The sequence below is a fragment of the Staurois parvus genome, unplaced genomic scaffold (genome assembly GCF_062004578.1).
Source record: "Staurois parvus isolate SC_StPar_1 unplaced genomic scaffold, SC_StPar_1.0 ptg000309l, whole genome shotgun sequence".
Lineage (NCBI taxonomy): Eukaryota > Metazoa > Chordata > Amphibia > Anura > Ranidae > Staurois > Staurois parvus.
The window spans coordinates 542,854-563,078 of record NW_028318105.1 but is presented as its reverse complement, the minus strand read 5'-3'; the positions used below and the strand labels follow the sequence as shown (position 1 = coordinate 563,078).

General features: G+C 48.6%; 1 protein-coding gene across 1 annotated transcript in view; it reads right to left on the bottom strand.

Annotated features, from left to right (window-relative positions):
- Window positions 1-20,225, bottom strand: part of NDUFA3 (NADH:ubiquinone oxidoreductase subunit A3) — a 168,051-nt gene that overhangs the window by 90,131 nt on the left and 57,695 nt on the right. Inside the window, exon 3 of the mRNA XM_089683417.1 lies at window positions 3,743-3,820. Within this exon, the coding sequence (XP_089539543.1) occupies window positions 3,743-3,820 (78 nt within the window). The remainder of the gene's footprint in view (window positions 1-3,742; window positions 3,821-20,225) is intronic.

The following is a 20,225-nucleotide window of genomic DNA, read 5'->3' as shown; positions in this document are numbered from 1 at the left end:
GACCAATTAAGGGGGCATGCATGGCAGAGGTGTTATCCACAGCCCAACAACAGAAGAGTGTCAAGTATATAAATGTTAATACAACTGATTATGACATGCAGAGGCGGCTCCCTGATGCTGAGGGAATAGGTTCAATACATACATCTGACAGCAGTCCGACTGGTGAGCAGGCTGTGATAATGGTTACCTCCAGTGAGGTGGAGGTCTACTTAAGTCTCTCAAGCCCTCAATCTGCAGTGAATGAACTCCTCCACATCTCTTATAAGGGAAACGTCCCTAAAAAGATCTTGAGTAGAGACTTAGGATGTCTTGAAGTAACCAATGTACTATTGGAAATGCTTGAAGTCATAGAAAAGCATTAGCTGCACCCTTGAGTGTCTCCACTGCAGTCGCACAAGGTGTTACTGAGGAGAACCAGTAGGTGGAAAAAGGTAACATTGATCAAGAATGGAAATGGTCGATACAATGCTCATTAATATTGTAACAAGTGATCTCACGGTTCCCTGTGAGGGTGCTTCCAGAAACTGGGTTGTGTGGCAAGCGCTCAGGAGAACTCGTGGAGAGGCCAGAGGTCTCTCAATTTGATGTGCTGGCACAGAATAATTCTGCTAGTGCGGTCCGAGGTGCGGTTGGGCAGTTGTTAGTGCGAAAACTGCCTCACCTGCTAAACCTCAAAAGAAGGAAGGGCCGGAATAGACTCAGCAGTAGCAGATGTTCTGTCCACCACCCACAAAGAGGGACGAGTTGATGTACCTGGAGACCCTCTGAATGACAGCACTGATTATCAGAGATTGTGGGTGGTAAAAGATATGATCTGTTAATGATTGGTACAGCTTACAATGGTACTTATAACTGACATTGTGATGAGTAAACCAGTGGAAATTATGATGTTAAAGTGTTACTAAACCCACAACATTAAATCACTCTGTATATGCAGTAAAGCATGCTTGTTATACTCACTGTGGAACCTAAGGGGTTAATCCTAACTCCAAAGACATGCTAGTAGGTGAATTGGATCCTGTCTAAATTGTCCTAGTATGTGTGAATGTAAGCTAGGGACCTTAGATTGTACATCCCTTAAGCGTTAGGGACTGATGTGAATGTATAATATATATGTAAAGCGCTGCATAACTTGACGGCGCTATATAAGTACCAGAAATAAATAAATAATCCTCTGCATTGTGTAAAAAGGCTGTTTGATCCTTTCTCCTCTTGTTGAAATGACCAGACTGAATCCGTGCTCACATACACATGCTCAGTTTAGCATGTATTGCTAGAGAGGTTTTTTGGAGAGTGCTCAGCACTGTCCAGACAGAGGATCAGGGGGTTTCACAACCTCCTAAAGCAGAAAGAAAACTCCTCCTGTGCTCTGCTGAAGTCAGAAGACTGCTCTAACTGCTGATGAGAAAAGGTATTTAGCAGTTTAGATTTACTAAAATAATTGCATTTCCATGTTCTGTATACTGTGGGAGACCAGATATAGTGAGTGCAGGGTTCTGGGTTTAGGAACACTTTAAGCAATGCTGTGTGCTTTGATCAGTGTCAGTTGGTAAGACAATTGCCCCCAGAGAGTTGGACAGCAGGCAAGTTGGAGCTGTGCGAAGGTCTCATTAGGGCTAGTTGCTTGCCTGTGTGTCGTCCCTCCTCGGGTCTGGTCCTAACAAACACTGATAAAGAAGACACTGAAGGTATTAATTGTGGAAAAGGTGATTTATTGAAGAATGGTACGGTAAAAGTTTGCTTTTGGAAAGTAACCATGAAAAGTGTAATTCATTATGGAGTGTACCTGTGCATAAGGTTTTGGTTGCTGTGGGTAACCACGAAAGGATTGATGAATCCGGAGGAATGTCAAAAGTGGTTAACCACTTGCTTACCGGGCACTTATACCCCCTTCCTGCCCAGGCCAATTTTCAGCTTTCAGCACTTTGACAATTGCGCAGTCATGCAACACTGTACCATATGAAATTTTTATAATTTTTTCACACAAATACACACTTTCCTTTGGTGGTATTTAATCGCCGCTGGGTGTTTTATTTTTTACGTTATAAACAAAAAAAAGAGCAAAAAAAAAAGAGCACTGATGTGCGTTGATGAGGCTGCACTGATAGGCAGCACTGATAGGCGGCACTGATATGCAACAATGATGGGCACTGATGGGCAGCACTGGTGGCACTGCTAGGCACGGATGGGCACAGGTGGGTGGCACTACTAGGCAATTGTGGGCTGCACTGCTGGGCACAGGCAGGCAGCACTGGTGGGTGGCACTGCTGGGCACTGATTATCAGTACCCTGATGATCTGTGCGGATCCGTCCTCTGACAATTGCAAGTTATCGGCAGTACTTTTCTCACACTGTGACAGCGTGAGGAAAGTGCAGCCGGTAACCAGCAACTGCATTTGACGGTGATCTGCTGTGTCATTGGACTGAGTCCATAGGACATGTAGATAGCCATATGACACCCTCACAGAACTGGACAACCATGCTGTAGCCGTCATTCGGCTATAGCGCGGTTGGCAAGTGGTTAAAGGTGGTTCAACTGAGAGGGAAAGTGGCTGTGCAGTAAACATAGTGGGTTCCCTACAGCTTCAAGACAGGGAGTTGGGGAGACACGTCAAGATAGAGCATCCTCAGAAAATGAGAATAGGCCCAGAAACTCCAAGAGAAGAGGGACAGGGTTTAATTTAAGGTATAGTAAAACCCCATTGAGATTCAGGGTAGGGTGGGCCTTGAAACATACCCAGAAAAAGGATTGGGCTTACGTGGCTAACAGCTGGCACAATGGTGTCCCAACCAAAGTGATGGGTTCATGCGTTCCGCCCCCTACTGGGTCGAAACAAGGAGGGGGGAGGGTATGTAACAGTGCAGGGCCCTGTCACAGGATGAAAATGGGTAGAGATGGTCAGGAAATGGACACATGTGCGGAGTGCCAAACTGCGTAGCATAGATTTTGAGTGGAGAAAACTGCTGTTTCCGGTTTCTCCGGATTTTGATATTTCTGGATCAGGCTCCGTAGTTTGGAGATTTCAAAGTGCCTTGGAAGGGAATAAATCTCCAATCTAGTGTGCAGGTTTTGTAGTCAACCAGCAGGGTGTGGGCCCAGGTGCACACAGCCCTTATGATGGTCTGCTGAGAGTTGCAGGGGGGAGTGAAGTGTAGTTGGAGCAGTGGTTGCCATTGAGAGTCTCTGTGACAGACAGATGCTATGTGCATCAAAAGGGCTCAAAGCTGTGTGCGTTAAAGGACTGAGGCTGTGTGCTTTAAAAAATCCAACGCTGTGTGCCAGGAACAGCCAGTGGTCTGGGAGACCCATACCAGCAGAGGTACTGCTGACCAGCAGTTCTAATGAGGAGCAGCCAGGAGGCTTGGTATTTTTAATTTGTATTCACAAGTGGAGAAGAACCCCTGTGTGGGAAAGCTTATGTTGGAATTTTGTGTTTGTTTCTTGCCTTTTTAATAAACATGGGCTACCAGGCCCTTAAATAGAGTTGCTGACGGACGTGAACTTACTTTGAAAAGCATCTACCAATTAGAGCTTATCATCCCCCATGTCACAAGGGACAGGCCTTTGAAAAAAAAAAAGTCTATGCCCTCATCCTCTCACAACATTGCATGTGAAATGTCTCTCTCTGCAAAGACTTCCTTCCATCTAAGTTTATATTCCATACAGTGCATATGTCTTCTAAAATGTACAGTATATCCCCAAAAGAAAATGGTACAAGAATCACACAAAAAACTCACTTACCTGGATACGTGTATGGAATAGCTTTGTTATACATCGAAGAATACTTTGTATATGGACTGACAATTGGAAATGCAAGAGCTGTAAATACAAGCATGAAAAATAAATCTTAAATTATGGACTTTAAAAATTATAATGGCGTACATTATACACCCTTGACATTTAATTTTGGAAACAAAACCTTAACCAGATGCCATCCATAGGAGTTTTACTGTTACAGGGCAGACTCCCTGCGCAAAATCATGTATAGATGTGATCTGCTCTCCCGCCGTGATCGCGAGTAGGGGGCTCGGGTGCCCGCCAACCCGGCGGTGCAGTGATTCGCTACAGCACTGATAAGTCAGCAGATTCAGGCCCGTGATGTTCGGCCTGGATCTGCTGAGTGATCACTGCCCTATCATAGATCTTCCTGTGCCAGTGTTTACATTACACAGGCACAGGAAATGATGCAATCATCTCACCCTGGAGCACATTCCCTTCCAGAGAGAGAAGAAAGCAGATCCATGTGAGTCAAAAGCACTACACCTTACAGTGAAAGCACTGATCACATTTAACATCCTCATCGTCTCCCAGTTAACCCCTTCACTGCCTTGTCACCAGTGTCAGGTTTTTTTTTTACTGATCGCTGTATTAAGTGTCACAGGCAACTTCAGCTAGCGTCCCTCCCAGAAAGTGTCAGATTGCCTTCCACTACATCAGTCATCACATGTAATCCTCTGTAACAGAATATAATATAAAAGGTAAGCGCTGGCGATATCTGGGGAGCAGCCAACAATCCCCTACAATAGTATATGTAAGAAAGTGCAGCGCTACAAAAAAAATATATATTATATACTGTGGAATGGTAAAGTGCAACACAAAAAAGTGCAAAAAACATTAGTAAATGCGAAATCTGAAAATCAAACAATATGATAGAGTGCATCATGAATGTAATGAGCTGAGTGAAACAGTAAAGTGCATCAAGTAAAAGCATGAAAATATCAGCTAAACAGCTCAAACAGCAAATGCCAAACAAAGTGTATCACAGGCAGAATCTAAATACAATAATGTCTGTGGTGATCCGTGAAGTAAAGTGCAGTAGTAAATTATGTTACAATAAACATATAAAATCTGAGATTTATAAATAGAATAAAACTCTACATCAATGTCCGTGGTTAAACGTGCTATTTATATAGTCAAATATCCATAAATGGAAGCAATTGTCCGTGAAACCATAAGGCGCAGTATAATTAAGGTACAGAGTGCAAATGTGCTGATGATCACACAAAAGAATCCACCACCTCTCTGAGGTATACACTCACCAGATGAAAACTGGTAACAAGCAATCAAGCATTAGACATATGAGAATGGAAGGCTGCCAAAGGGTTAAACCGGACCAAATTCAACCTGGGCACTCGGATGGGAAGTCAGTCCTTGTCTTAGAGGGAATAGCTCACCACAGGAGCCAATAAGGTTGCATATAGTGTAGTATTTATTAGAACATTGAAAAGTATCCACGTGAAGACAGAAATCAAAAAGAATAAAAAGTGTACCAAGATGGCCACCACTCTGACCATCGACAGCAGCGGAGTGACGTCAGCAAATGGCGCCTCCACCGTGCTGTTGGTCGGAGCGGACAGATCACCACGGACATTATTGTATTTAGATTCTGCCTGCGATACACTTTATTGTTTGGCATTTGCTGTTTGAGCTGTTTAGCTGATATTTTCATGCTTTTACTTGACGCACTTTACTGTTTCACTCAGCTCATTACATTCATGATGCACTCTACCATATTGTTTGATTTCACATTTACGAATGTTTTTTGCACTTTTATGTGTTGCACTTTACCATCCTGCAATATATATATATATATATATATATAATATATATATATTAGCGCTGCACTCTCTTACATATACATTTAATCCTCTGATTGCCAGGAACATGCTCACTTGCACAATAAACCTCCATTGCTAGTATAGTGTTTGAACAAATCAATATCTTTGATCAGATGAGAACTATACTATGTACACAATAGTAAAGTGTCCCCAAAAATGCAGCATAAGCAGGATCAGCCCCAGCACCTTCTTAGCTAAAGCTTAATCCACCCCGCCCCTCCTTCTCCCCCAGCAAGTGCAGTGGCAGATCACACGTGATACATTGCACAACTGCAGGGTTAGCAAGATCAGGCCTAATCTCTGCTTTCACTAGCACCTGGCAGTCTGAGTCATTGAGGCTTCTCTTTACATTGAGATGTGTTTGAACAGGAAACCCTTCCGATCACGCCCTTTCTTGTATTGCCCTCCCTTCTTTTGATCTTGCTTGCCTGAATCTTTATTCTGCTGGAGCCTGAAGGGACAAATTTTTTTTTTCTTTTTGTCTGCAAATCTAATACAGACTACAACTCCTTACCAAACAGAATTTCTACTGTAAACAAAAGAACACAATTTATATTTCAATATTTTTTATTGAGAAACAGGCATATAATAGCATAAAACAGGATGGAAAAAAAAGGGGTCCACCTACATGGTGGGGCGTTATATAGAATCACAATCACAACACTGATAGGCACGCAAAAAAATTTGACTAACAATGGCAATAAGGATACACACAGAGAGTGCCATTACCATCAAGACGTACAGGTTTCATCAATCAATAAACAGAGACTAAACTGTAGGAATAAACCAAATGTATCAAAAACAATACAGCGGATAAAGTGGAAAAAGAGAGAAGAAAGAGGAAACAGCTCCTAAGAAAAAGGAAAAAAATAGGGGGGGTCAGCTGTAAGACTCTCACGATACAGAAATGTAACTAATCCAAGGCTCCCAAGTCCCCTCAAATCTGGACACATCATCATTGACAATACTTGTAAGTTTATCGTTTACCATTATCCAATTAAGTTTATGTTTCACCCTGTCCAACGGGATCACAGATTGTTTCCAACTTCTAGCTATGGTAATGTGAGCTGCCAGTAAGAGGTATAAAATTAGTTTAGTCGATTTTTTGGGAACGTCAGCGGGAAGTATATGAAACAAGGCCACTTCCGGTGATCTACGGATATTACCTCCTGTTACCGAATATATAAAATTAAATATGCGGATCCAGAACCTACAACTAGAAATTTCCACCAAACGTGGAACATAGTACCTTCTTGACCACAGCATCGAAAACAGCTAGATGATACTGAGGGGTACATTTTGGCCAAGCGAGTAGGAACCAAATACCAGCGAAGTAGCGTTTTATAATTGGATTCAACAAGATCAGTATTAATCGAGATCTTCGATAAAGTATGAGCCACATTCCGCCATGTATCTAAATCTAATGAACTATTTAAATCCCCCTCCCATTGGGTCATGTAGGACAATTTAGCGAGAGGATCAACAATGGAAGCATAAATAAAGGATAAACGACCTCGCATCATCCCACCTGCTCCACAGGAGACCTTGAGGGAAGTAAGCGCACAGGGTTCTCTGAGTAATCTAAGTTTGCTAATGATAAAAGAGCGAAGTTGGTGATAATAAAATATTTCTCCAGGAGGCATCTGATATGTCGTCAAAAAATGTTGAAGTGACCGAGGACTAAACCCATCTAAATAGTCTCCGATACATAACAGACCCTTATTAATCCACCACTGGAACACCGATGGAGATAGACCCGGGGCAAACTCAGGATTACCAAACACTGGGGCTAATGGGGTATGTGGAGAGGAGAAAGGTTTGCGAGCTCGCCATCTATCCCACACCGATAACGAATAGGATAGAGTAGGACGCAAAATAGGAGGACGCAATCCACCGGGAAGCCACATGAGAGTACCCACAGCGTATGGATGGCACGAAAGAGCCTCAATCCTGACCCACTGGGAGACATATCCCCTGGCCATAGTACACGATAACTGTGATATTTGGGCCGCCTGAAAATATGCCAGGAGATTAGGAAGTCCCAAACCGCCATGCCTCTTCAGGAAGAATAAGGTAGACTTGTTAATCCTAGGGCGTTTTCCCCTCCATATAAATCTAGAGACCGCTGATTGTAGTAATAACAGTTCCCGTTTGGGGACCATGATTGGCAGCGTCCTGAAATAGTACAATAATCTCGGTAAAAAGGTCATTTTAATAGAATGAATTCTACTGAACCAGGAAAGTGAAAGATCCTGCCAGTCTAGTAAGTCATTTTTAAGTTGTTGGAAAAGTGGGAGATAGTTGGTCTTGTATAACATCGATTTAGATTTCGTGAGGTGAAACCCTAGATAGGGAAGAGAGCCAGGGGCCTACTGAAAATCAAAATTTTCCCGGAGGTAGCGAACCTCCGAATTGAGTAACGAGATATTCAAGGCAACCGTTTTAGACGAGTTAAGAGTAAGACCAGAGGCCTCAGAAAACCGATGAAACAAGTGGAAGAAACCAGGCAGAGACATTCGAGGATTAGAAACATACATGAGAACATCATGTATCATAGCATCATCATAGCAAATAAGGCGCATTTATGATCCCGTTGACCACAGTAGACGCCCGAGATAGTGGGATCAGCACGAATAGCAATCGCAAGTGGTTCCATTGCCAAAGCAAAGACCAATGGAGAAAGAGGACATCCCTGTCTAGTCCCTCGTTCTATCGAAAAAGGGGCTGATTTATATCCACGAATGGAAACTTGAGCGGACGGAGTAGAATATAGGGCCCGTAACAGCGTCATAAAATGAGGGCCAAACCCGAATTTGTCTAACGTTTGAAACAGATAGTCCCAAGACAGACTGTCGAATGCTTTCTGAATATCCAGTGACAGTAGTAAAATTTCCCTCTGTGAAGACCCGTCCCAATTGGACTGCACCGCTGACAGCAAAGCTATAGTCCGTCGAATTTGGTCCGATGTTTATCGACCGCTTATGAATCCTGACTGGTCATCGTGAATATATAGGGCCAAAAATTTATGGAGACGTAGGGCCAGTATTTTAGTAAGAATCTTTAAATCGCAATTAATTAAGGAAATAAGCCGGTAATTGGAAACCATAGCGGCGTCCTTGAGAGGCTTGGGGATGACACTGATGAATGCTTTATTTTCATCTGGGAGTACCATTCCCCCGTCCCGCAAATAGTTAAAGTAGAGGGCCGTATGGGGCATCAAAATATCAGGGAAAGTTTTATAATAATTATTGGGAAGACCATCCGGTCCTGGGGTCTTATGAGAGGCAAGAGATTTCACCGTGTTCCCGATTTCTTCACATGAAATAGGCCGTTCCATCATCTCCCTATGGGTCTCCTGGAGGGGGGGAAGCGAAACAGACCCCAAAAAGGTGTCAAGAGATGAAGAAGAACCCCCTTTGGGCAAGCTATAAAGTTTAGAGTAGAAAGAATGAAATTTATGGAGGATCTTACTAGGATCCTGGGATAACGAACCGTTATCCAATCTGAGTTTGGGGAAAGCCGTCTGGGAATGTCTGGGAGTCAGCTTGCATGCTAATAAAGTGCCAGGTCTGTCCCTCCAAGTAAAGAATTTATGATTAGACCAACAAAGTTGTTTGTCAGCAATGGTAGTAAGACACAAATTAAGTTCCAGTCGGGCCTGGTCAAGTTTAAGTAACAAATCAGGACTGGGATTTTGCTTATGTTGAGCAACCAGGTCAGTGTATAACTGAGTTTTAACGGTATGAATAATACACCCCCTGACCGAGGCCTTATAAGCTGCCCAATTAATCGCCGGGTCTGTGTCCTCTGCTTTATTGAAGTCAAAGAATGCTTGTAAATGTGAGATTTCCCAACAATGAGAGGGGTTACCCAAAATAGAGTCATTAAAACGCCAGTGAAAAGCCGTCCTACCAGGTGTCCCGGACGACATGGTTATAGAACCTGGGTCATGGTCAGACCAGGGCGTGGAGAAAATGTTTGTGAGGGACCGCCGAGCGGCACCACTAGCACTCCACTGGTCAGGCGTGCCCAGAGCGCGGAGTCTAAGCCCCAGGGTACTTGTTCACCAGGGCCCCTGATGGTGGGGATGGACTTGTAGTACCCCGAGACCAGGTCGCCTCTACTGAGCACACCTGTCAGTGGTAGAGGTGTTCGCCAGGGGCTCCAACCAGGGAGAGCCAGATGTGAGGAGGTCGGGTGACCCCGATGGGATGGATGGATGGATGGCTGAGCAAGTGCGTAGTCAGACAGGCCGAGTCGGTAACGTAGAGGACGGTAGGGTACAAGGGAGCAGGCAGAGAATCGTCGGGTCACACGCCAGGTCAGCAACAGGAGGTCAGATCTAATGAGGGGCATCCAGGGAGAGAGGTCAGGCAAGCAAGGGTCTGGGCAGGAGAAATCAGCAGGTCAATAAACAATCCGGGTCAATAAACTTACTAGGCACAGGTACAGAATCACAGGAAGCAGGTAAGACCAGAAGGCAACGAAATGACAGCTCAGGGACCTTTAAATATCCCGCCCTTCGCTGCCATTGGTGCCCAGCGGGCGGCCGCGGCTTCTACTGCGCATGCGCGAACTCGAACGCCGCGGCCGGCCCGGACCTAGTGCCCGTGTACAGGGCGGAGCAGTGCGCCTGCGCCGGGACCATCGCGGCAGGGATCGAGGAGATCCCTGACATTGCCCCCCCCCCTACGGGCAACCTCCGGATGCCCACCCGATCTCTCCACCACGGGTGATCACAAAGAAACCTCCGGACAAGTCTAGGTGCATGGACATTATGGGCTGGTTCCCACGAATTGTCCTCAGGGCCGTAGCCCTTCCACTTGATGAGAAATTGGGTCTGGCCCCCCCTTCGTCGGCACTTCAGGATTGCCTCCACCTCGAATTCTTCTTCCTCTTCAACCGTTACGGCCTCCGGAGGCCTGGATTCCCGTTCCGGGAAGGCATCAGGGACTACTGGTTTCAACAGGGACACGTGGAAGACAGGGTGGATCTTGAGTGTCTCAGGGAGAACAAGTTCATAGGCCACTTCATTGACCATCCGTTTGATGCAAAAAGGGCCTATAAATTTAGGTCCCAACTTCTTTGACGGGCAGAGCATCTTCAAGTTTAACGTAGCCAGCCAAACCTTCTCTCCGGGCTGCAACACCAGGTCCCCTCTTCGCTTCCTATTAAAAGCCCTCTTGTAGTCTTCTTGGGCTTGACGAATGGCTTCCTGTAGTTTTTTATTGTTGGAAGTGAAGAAGGTCAGTGCATCCTGTGTCGCTGGAATCGGGCATTCCGGGACTAAGTCCGGGAGGAAGACAGGATGAAACCCATAGTTGGAGAAGAACGGGGACTTCCCAGTTGCTGAATGGCAAGCGTTGTTGTACGCGAATTCCGCCAAAGGGAGAAGTGGCACCCAGTCGTCCTGAGAGAATGATGTGTAGCATCGCAGGTATTGCTCCAGGGTCTGATTGGTCCTTTCGGTCTGACCATTGGTCTGAGGGTGAAATGCCGAGGAAAGGGACAGCTTGATATCCAGGGCTTTGCACAACGCCCTCCAAAACCGCGAGGTAAACTGCACCCCTCGGTCCGAGACGATGTCTTCGGGAACCCCATGCAGTCTAACGATCTCTCGAATAAAGACTTGTGCCATCTCGGCTGCTGATGGAGTCTTCCGTAAAGGAATGAAATGGGCCATCTTGGATAAGCGGTCCACGACCACGAGAATTGCTGTGTGGTCCAGTGAAGGTGGAAGCTCGACTATGAAGTCCATAGAGATTTTCTGCCAGGGCCGTTCAGGGATGGGTAATGGACGTAGCAGGCCCCACGCCTTATTTCTTGAAGGCTTGTTCCGCTGGCAGATGGCACAGGAGCCCACGTAATTCTTACAATCCTTGGCCATGTCCGGCCACCAGAAGGAACGTCGGAGAAGTTCCAGGGTCTTGACCGGCCCAAAATGTCCTGCCATTGGGTGGTCATGGCAATGTCCCAAGACTAAGGTTCGGGCATCCTCCGGCACCACAATCCGGTCCTCCCTCCATAGGAGTCCCTCCATAGGAGTCCCTCCTTGTTCTGGAGGGGCGCCCCATCGGAGGTAGACATCGCTGTGGACGCTCTCAGGATCTCGGAGCGAAGGTTCGTCTGGAGGGCCAAGAAATTTCCTGCAGGAAGAATAGTGTTGGGTACTGGGGTCTCCTTGGTGTCCTCGTACATGCGCGACAACGCGTCAGGCTTTGTGTTTTTCGAGCCGGGCCTGTATGTGATGTGGAACTGGAACCTCGAGAAAAACAATGCCCATCTTGCTTGTCGTGGGCGCAGACGTTTGGCCGTCCTCAGATATTCCAGGTTCTTGTGGTCCGTGAATATCAGGATGGGATGGGAGGCACCTTCCAGCAGGTACCTCCATTCTTCTAATGCGGTTTTGATAGCCAGTAGTTCGCGATCCCCAATGTCGTAGTTCCTCTCCGCAGGGGTAAGTTTCCGTGAAAAGAATGCTACTGGGTGAAGTAATTCCTTGGCGCCCTTCCGCTGGGAAAGGATGGAGCCAACCGCGTTTTTTGACGCATCTACTTCTAAGATGTAGGGCAGGGAGGCGTCGGGATGACCCAGAATGGGTACCGAGGTAAATAACTTCTTTAGTGCTTCAAAAGCTTCCTGTGCCTCTGGCGTCCATCTGAATCGCGTCCCGAGCTTGGTTAACTGAGTGATGGGGGAGACCAGACCCGAGAAGTTCTTGATGAACTTCCGGTAGAAGTTTGCGAACCCAATGAAACGTTGGACACTTTTCCTGTCCGTGGGTTCAGGCCAATCTAGGATCGCAGAGACCTTCTGAGAGTCCATTGCGACCCCCGTGGTGGAGATAATCAGACCCAAAAATGTAACGCTAGCCTGTTCAAAGCAGCATTTCTCTGCTTTAGCGTACAACCCGTGCTGCCGCAACCGCCCCAACACCTTTGTTACATGTACCCTGTGCTCCCCCAGGGAGGATGAGAAAATCAAAATGTCGTCTAAGTAGACGATGACAAAGATGTCCAGGAAGTCCCTAAAGATGTCGTTTACAAAGTGCTGGAAGGTGGCTGGCGCATTGCACAACCCGAAAGGCATGACCAGGTATTCGAAATGGCCGAAACGGGTGCGGAAGGCCGTCTTCCACTCATCCCCCTCCCTTATGCGAACCAAATTGTAGGCTCCCCTTAAGTCCAGTTTGGTAAATACTACTGCAGCTTTTAAGCTCTGGAATAATTCAGGTACCAGTGGTAATAGGTAACGATTTTTAATTGTGACCCTATTCAGCTCCCGATAGTCAATACATGGCCTCAAAGTCTTGTCCTTTTCTACAAAGAAGATCCCTGCACCTGCTGAGGAAGTGGAGGGACGGATGAATCCCTTTCGGAGGCTGTCCTCAATATAGTCCTTCAGGGCCCCTAATTCTAGCTCAGAAAGGGGAAAAATTCGCCCAAACGGAATTTCAGAACCGGGTAACAGATCAATAGGGCAGTCATATGGGCGGTGGGGGGGTAGAGCATCTGCTCCCCGTTCACTGAACACATCAAGAAACTTATGATAGGCTGCAGGAATCACTTGTTTTAGACTGTCATCCCCTTCAGAGCACAGGAGGACCTGGGGGACCTCCGGGCCCGAAGTTCGACACAGTTCCTGACAGTATGGGGAAGGAAACGAGACAACCCCAGTTTCCCAGTCAATTTGGGGGTTATGGGCCCGCAACCAAGGGAGCCCCAGAATGACTGGGAAAAGGGGTGATGCAATAGCATCCAGGCGGAGGAGTTCCCGGTGCTGACCGGCAATGGAAGTCACAATGGAAGGGGTCTCCTGGTTAACTATCCCTGACTTTATCCGGGAACCATCAGCCAAAAAGATGTGAAACCCCTTCTCCTTTGGGCGGAGGGGGATACCCTGCTGGTGAGCAAAATTGATATCCAAAAAACAGCTGCATGCCCCCGAATCAACTATGGCCGTCACCTCCACGGTCCTTTCTGAAAGCTGAAAGGAGAGGGGAACAACTAAGTACTGGGACGGATTCATATTGCCAATAGATAAAGAAGATGAGGTGAACTTACTCAGTTTCTGCGGCAGGAACGCACCATGTGACCAGCTTCGCCGCAGTACAGACACAGATTCTGGGAGCGTCTGCGCTGGCGTTCCTCAGGCGATAGTTTAGGCCGTGCCAGGCCTAGCTGCATGGGTTCGGGAGCATCTTCAGACGGCAGGTTCTGGATGTTTGGCCTAGTATGTTGACCGGATCCTTGGAATGACCCCCAGGTATTTCCGCGACCCTGACCAGACCTCTCCAATCTGCGCTCCCGTAGCCTACGGTCAATTTTAATGGTGAGTGCAATCAAGTCCTCTAATATCTCGGGCACCTCCACCCGGGCGAGCTCGTCTTTCAGAGCCTCAGAAAGGCCCATACGGAACTGGTGCAAAAGTGCGAACTCGTTCCAACGAGTGTCACCCATCCAGCGCCTAAAGTCAGAGGCGTATTCCTCAGCCGCCCGCCGACCTTGTCGGAGTGCGTATAATGTGGCCTCGGCCGAGGCCGCCCATTGTGGGTCATCGTATAAGATGGCCATAGCGTTAAAGAAGCTATCGACCGTAACCAGGTGAGGATCATTGTTTCCCCTTAGTCGGTGGGCCCAGTCTTGGGGTTCACCCTGCAACAGGGAGACAACAAACCCCACTTTCACCGATTCTGTCAAAAAGGTCCGTGGCTGCAGTTCAAAATAGAGCAGACAGGAGTCACGGAATGACCGAAAGCGTGTGCGATCCCCGTGGAAGCGCTCGGGTAAGGGTACTCGGGGGTTCCGCCATAGGGAGTGATGTGGAAGGCCCAGGAGCCGGCTCGTGGGCTGCTGCGACTGGCGGTGCAGGAGCCGGGGCCTGTGAAACAGGAACAGATATGGTGCAGGCCTGAAACCGATTCTCGATCTGCAGACATCTGTCCTGTAATGTGTTTACTGCTTGCGTCAGGGTAGCCAGGTGCCTGCAAACCTCGTCCAACGGGGAGAGCCCTCCTCGAGGCTCAGTCATGGCCTTCTGGTACTGTGAGGGACTGCTGAGCGGCACCACTAGCACTCCACTGGTCAGGCGTGCCCAGAGCGCGGAGTCTAAGCCCCAGGGTACTTGTTCACCAGGGCCCCTGATGGTGGGGATGGACTTGTAGTACCCCGAGACCAGGTCGCCTCTACTGAGCACACCTGTCAGTGGTAGAGATCTTCGCCAGGGGCTCCAACCAGGGAGAGCCAGATGTGAGGAGGTCGGGTGACCCCGATGGGATGGATGGATGGCTGAGCAAGTGCGTAGTCAGACAGGCCGAGTCGGTAACGTAGAGGACGGTAGGGTACAAGGGAGCAGGCAGAGAATCGTCGGGTCACACGCCAGGTCAGCAACAGGAGGTCAGATCTAATGAGGGGCATCCAGGGAGAGAGGTCAGGCAAGCAAGGGTCTGGGCAGGAGAAATCAGCGGGTCAATAAACTTACTAGGCACAGGTACAGAATCACAGGAAGCAGGTAAGACCAGAAGGCAACGAAATGACAACTCAGGGACCTTTAAATATCCCGCCCTGCGCTGCCATTGGTGCCCAGCGGGCGGCCGCGGCTCCTACTGCGCATGCGCGAACTCGAACGCCGCGGCCGGCCCGGACCTAGTGCCCGTGTACAGGGCGGAGCAGTGCACCTGCGCCGGGACCATCGCGGCAGGGATCGAGGAGATCCCTGACAATTTTATCAGTAAGAAGTCTGGGGAGTGAATGTGTCTGAAGAAATATATGATCAATACGGGAATAATTGTTATGAGCCCTGGAGTAGTGGGAGTAGTCTCGAGAAGTAGGATTAGCCTCTCTCCATGCATCAATAAAGTCATAGCGATATAATAGTTGGGCCAACGTACGGCTCCGTCTAGAACAGTGGTTCTCAACCTTTCTAATGCCGCGACCCCTTAATACAGTTCCTCATGTTCTGGTGACCCCCAACCATAAAATTATTTTCGTTGCTACTTCATAACTGTAATTTTGCAGTGGGAGGAGTAGTGCCACGTCATTGGTGTCAGTGGGAGGAATAGTGTCCCATCACTGATGTCAATGGGAGGAATAGTGCCCCATCATTGGTATCAGTGGGAGGAATAGTGCCACGTCATTGGTGTCAGTGGGAGGAATAGTGCCCATCACTGATGTCAATGGGAGGAATAGTGCCCCATCATTGGTGTCAGTGGGAGGAATAGTGCCCCATCATAGGTGTCAGTGGGAGGAATAGTGCCCCATCATTGGTGTCAGTGGGAGGAATAGTGCCCCATCATAGGTGTCAGTGGGGGGAATAGTGCCCCATCATTGGTGTCAGTGGGGGGAATAGTGCCCCATCATTGGTGTCAGTGGGGGGAATAGTGCCCCATCATTGGTGTCAGTGGGGGGAATAGTGCCCCATCACTGGTGTCAGTGGGAGGAAAAGTGTCCCATCACTGGTGTCAGTGGGAGGAATAGTGCCCCAACACTGGTGTCAGTGGGAGGAATAGTGCCCCATCATTGGTATCAGTGGGAGGAATAGTGCCCCATCATTGGTGTCAGTGGGAGGAATAGTGCCCCATCATTGGTATCAGTGGGAGGAATAGTGCCCCCATCATTGGTGTCAGTGGGAGGAATAGTGCCCCATCATTGGTATCAGGGGGAGCAATAGTGCCCCATCATTGGTATCAGGGGGAGCAATAGTGTCCCAACATTGTTGTCAGTGGGAGGAATAGTGCCCCATCGTTGGTGTCAGTGGGAAGTATAGTGCCCCATCGTTGGTGTCAGTGGGAGGAATAGTGCCCCATCGTTGGTATCAGTGGGAGGAATAGTGCCCCATCGTTGGTGTCAGTGGGAGGAATAGTGCCCCATCGTTGGTGTCAGTGGGAGGAATAGTGCCCCATCGTTGGTGTCAGTGGGAGGAATAGTGCCCCATCGTTGGTGTCAGTGGGAGGAATAGTGCCCCATCGTTGGTGTCAGTGGGAGGAATAGTGCCCCATCGTTGGTGTCAGTGGGAGGAATAGTGCCCCATCGTTGGTGTCAGTGGGAGGAATAGTGCCCCATCATTGGTGTCAGTGGGAGGAATAGTGCCCCATCGTTGGTATCAGTGGGAGGAATAGTGCCCCATCGTTGGTGTCAGTGGGAGGAATAGTGCCCCATCGTTGGTGTCAGTGGGAGGAATAGTGCCCCATCGTTGGTGTCAGTGGGGGGAGGAATAGTGCCCCATCATTGGTGTCAGTGGGGGTAAAAGTGCCCCATCATTGGTGTCAGTGGGGAGAATAGTGCCCCATCATTGGTGTCAGTGGGAGGAATAGTGCCCCATCACTGGTGTCAGTGGGAGGAATAGTGTCCCATCACTGATGTCAGTGGGAGGAAAAGTGTCCCATCACTGGTATCAGTGGGAGGAATAGTGCCCCAACACTGGTGTCAGTGGGAGGAATAGTGCCCCATCATTGGTATCAGGGGGAGCAATAGTGCCCCATCATTGGTATCAGGGGGAGCAATAGTGCCCCAACATTGGTGTCAGTGGGAGGAATAGTGCCCCATCGTTGGTATCAGTGGGAAGTATAGTGCCCCATCGTTGGTGTCAGTGGGAGGAATAGTGCCCCATCGTTGGTGTCAGTGGGAGGAATAGTGCCCCATCGTTGGTGTCAGTGGGAGGAATAGTGCCCCATCGTTGGTGTCAGTGGGAGGAATAGTGTCCCATCATTGGTGTCAGTGGGAGGAATAGTGCCCCATCGTTGGTATCAGTGGGAGGAATAGTGCCCCATCGTTGGTGTCAGTGGGGGTAAAAGTGCCCCATCATTGGTGTCAGTGGGAGGAATAGTACCCCATCGTTGGTGTCAGTGGGAGGAATAGTGCCCCATCATTGGTGTCAGTGGGGGTAAAAGTGCCCCATCATTGGTGTCAGTGGGAGGAATAGTACCCCATCGTTGGTGTCAGTGGGAGGAATAGTGCCCCATCGTTGGTGTCAGTGGGAGGAATAGTGCCCCATCGTTGGTGTCAGTGGGAGGAATACTGCCCCATCGTTGGTATCAGGGGGAGCAATAGTGCCCCAACATTGGTGTCAGTGGGAGGAATAGTGCCCCATCATTGGTATCAGTGGGAGGAATAGTGCCCCATCGTTGGTGTCAAAGGGGGAGGAATAGTGTCCCATGGTTGGTGTCAGTGGGGGGAGGAATAGTGCCCCATCGTTGGTATTAGTGGCACCAATGATTGGGCACTATTCCTCCCAGTGACACCAATGATACTTACCTTGCTGACCCCTGCTCCAGCCTGGGCTCGCTCGCTCCCTCCCTCTCCCATGGTACAGACACTTACCGGTCAGATGTCTTCCTTCTCCGGCCGCTCTCCTCCTCTTCATTCGCTCGATCTTCGCGGTGCCGCTCGGCTCCTCCTTTCCAAGCTCCACCTCCTCGCCGGTGATTGGCCGCCTGTGTGCCTCTCCTGAGCTACAGTTCCGGCGGCCAATCACCGACGAGGATTGATCCCGGGGGTGTGTCCGGATGACAGGGACTGCATGTCATCCCGCCCACACCTGGAGACGGACAGAGGAGCGGTGTCTCGGTTCCTAAGGCCATCGGAAATATGTGTTTTCCGATGGTCTTAGGCGACCCCTGGGAAAGTGTCGTTCGACCCCCAAAGGGGTCGCGACCCCCAGGTTGAGAACCGCTGGTCTAGAAGGAGGCTGCAGCGTGACGGTTTGGGAACGTTCCAGAGTCTGGTCCAGTGCTAGATTGGAGTCACCAGCCAGAATAACATCACCCTCAAATTCCCCGACCAGGGTGCTTAGCAGGGACTGAAAAAATTCCACCTGATTGGTATTCGGAGTATATTAAATTAGAAAAGTGATTAGGTGTCCTCCCAAGTGGCCTTTCAGCAGAAGATATCGCCCCTCCCTGTCCTGGATAATTTTGGATTCAGTAAAGGACAGTCGTCAAGAAAAGCAAAGGGCCACCCCCCGTTTTTTCTCTCTAGCATTAGCAAAAAAGCAGACGGTAGTTTTTATGGATATAGCATGGAGAGAAGGAGGGGGGAAAATGCGTCTCCTGTAAGGAAACTATATCTGCCCCAAGAGAGTGGTACGAACTAAAAGCCTGTATGCGTTTAGAGGGGGAATTAAGCCCATGAACATTGTGAGAAATTAGACGAATACCCCCTCTAGTTGACCGTAGGGAAGACATTATAAATAATTAAGGAGCTAAGCAGGATGGAGACCCCATGTTCCTGAAGAGTGAAAATGTTCCTAAGAGTCCCTAAATGTTGCCAGCTGACCCCGGAGGAAAACAAAAAAAAGACAAAGAAGGAAAAATTGGAGAAAAAGGAAAGAGAAAGGATAAGACATTCGGAACACAAAAGTCTGCATGTCAAGTAACCGTGGTACACGAAACATTACTATATAAATAGTTCAGACTTTGCACCAGGAAATACAGAGCAATAGCCCGGTAGTGGAATGGATCTGCCCAGAGAGGCGATCTCGGGGAAGAGTCTTCCAGTCAGTGAGAGCGCAAAGACACTCTCCGGCACCGACAGTAGCAGAAACCCATCAGCAATAAATCGAAAGTTTAGTGCAGAAAAATACAAGAACAACAAACAATTGAACCTTCTGAAAAGGTATTCAGCAAACAGATGTAAAGTAATCCCCAGGTCCCGCCACCCCCCCCCCCGCCAATCCCCCCACACCAGCAGAGCAGCAGCGGCCAACGTTCGCAGGAGCCACAGAGAGGCCACCACCAATCAAACATCACAGTGAAAAGTCCCCAAAAGGACACGGGAGTTCAAGAGATCTTCCCAGGTGGATTCCGTGACCCCTTCTTCTTAGAGTTTGGCGTAGCCCACAATGGCTGGAGCAGCGGAGGTGGAGAAGCCGATCCCGTAGGGGAATGGGATGCTGGACTGCGAGAGATAACACCCAGCTGAAGCAGCAACTCCTCGCCATCCTGGAACATAGCAAACCTATAGGATTTTCCATTAAGAGTGAACTGCAGGCGAAAAGGGTAGGCCCAACGATATCTAATGCCCTTCTGAACTAAGTGAGAGAGTAGTGGCTTGAGGGATCGCCGCTTCTGGATAGTGGCCGGAGAGACATCAGCAAAGATTTGTATCTTGTGCCCCGTAAGCTCCAGGTCCGGATTCTCCCTGCCATATCGCATAACCGCTTCCTTGACCTGAAAAATATGAGGCTTGACGATGTTATCTCTAGGAGGCCCCCCTTGCCGAGGGGGGATCAATGCCCTGTGAATACGATCTATCTCAAGATGAAAGTCATCAATGTCGGGCAAAGCAGACCGCATGAGGTTGTGTGCGCAGCTAGCGAGCTCCTTAACAGACTCAGAGAGTCCTCGAATGCGAAAATTGTATCGCCTGGCCCGATTCTCCAAATCATCAATTTTAGAGTATGCTTCCTCCAGGGGATCTTGCAAGGCGGTGATCATGTTGGAATTTTGGGAGACACTATGAGCTGTCGCATCAACTTTAGCCTCGATACTGTCCAGCCGTTGGCCCAAGGCCTGAAAATCCTGCTTAAGGTCAGCCGCCAATTTTGAGGTAGCTCTATCCAGTTCGCGTTGCAGCAGATCCGCGAACCGAGCTATCAAGGTCGCATCACTC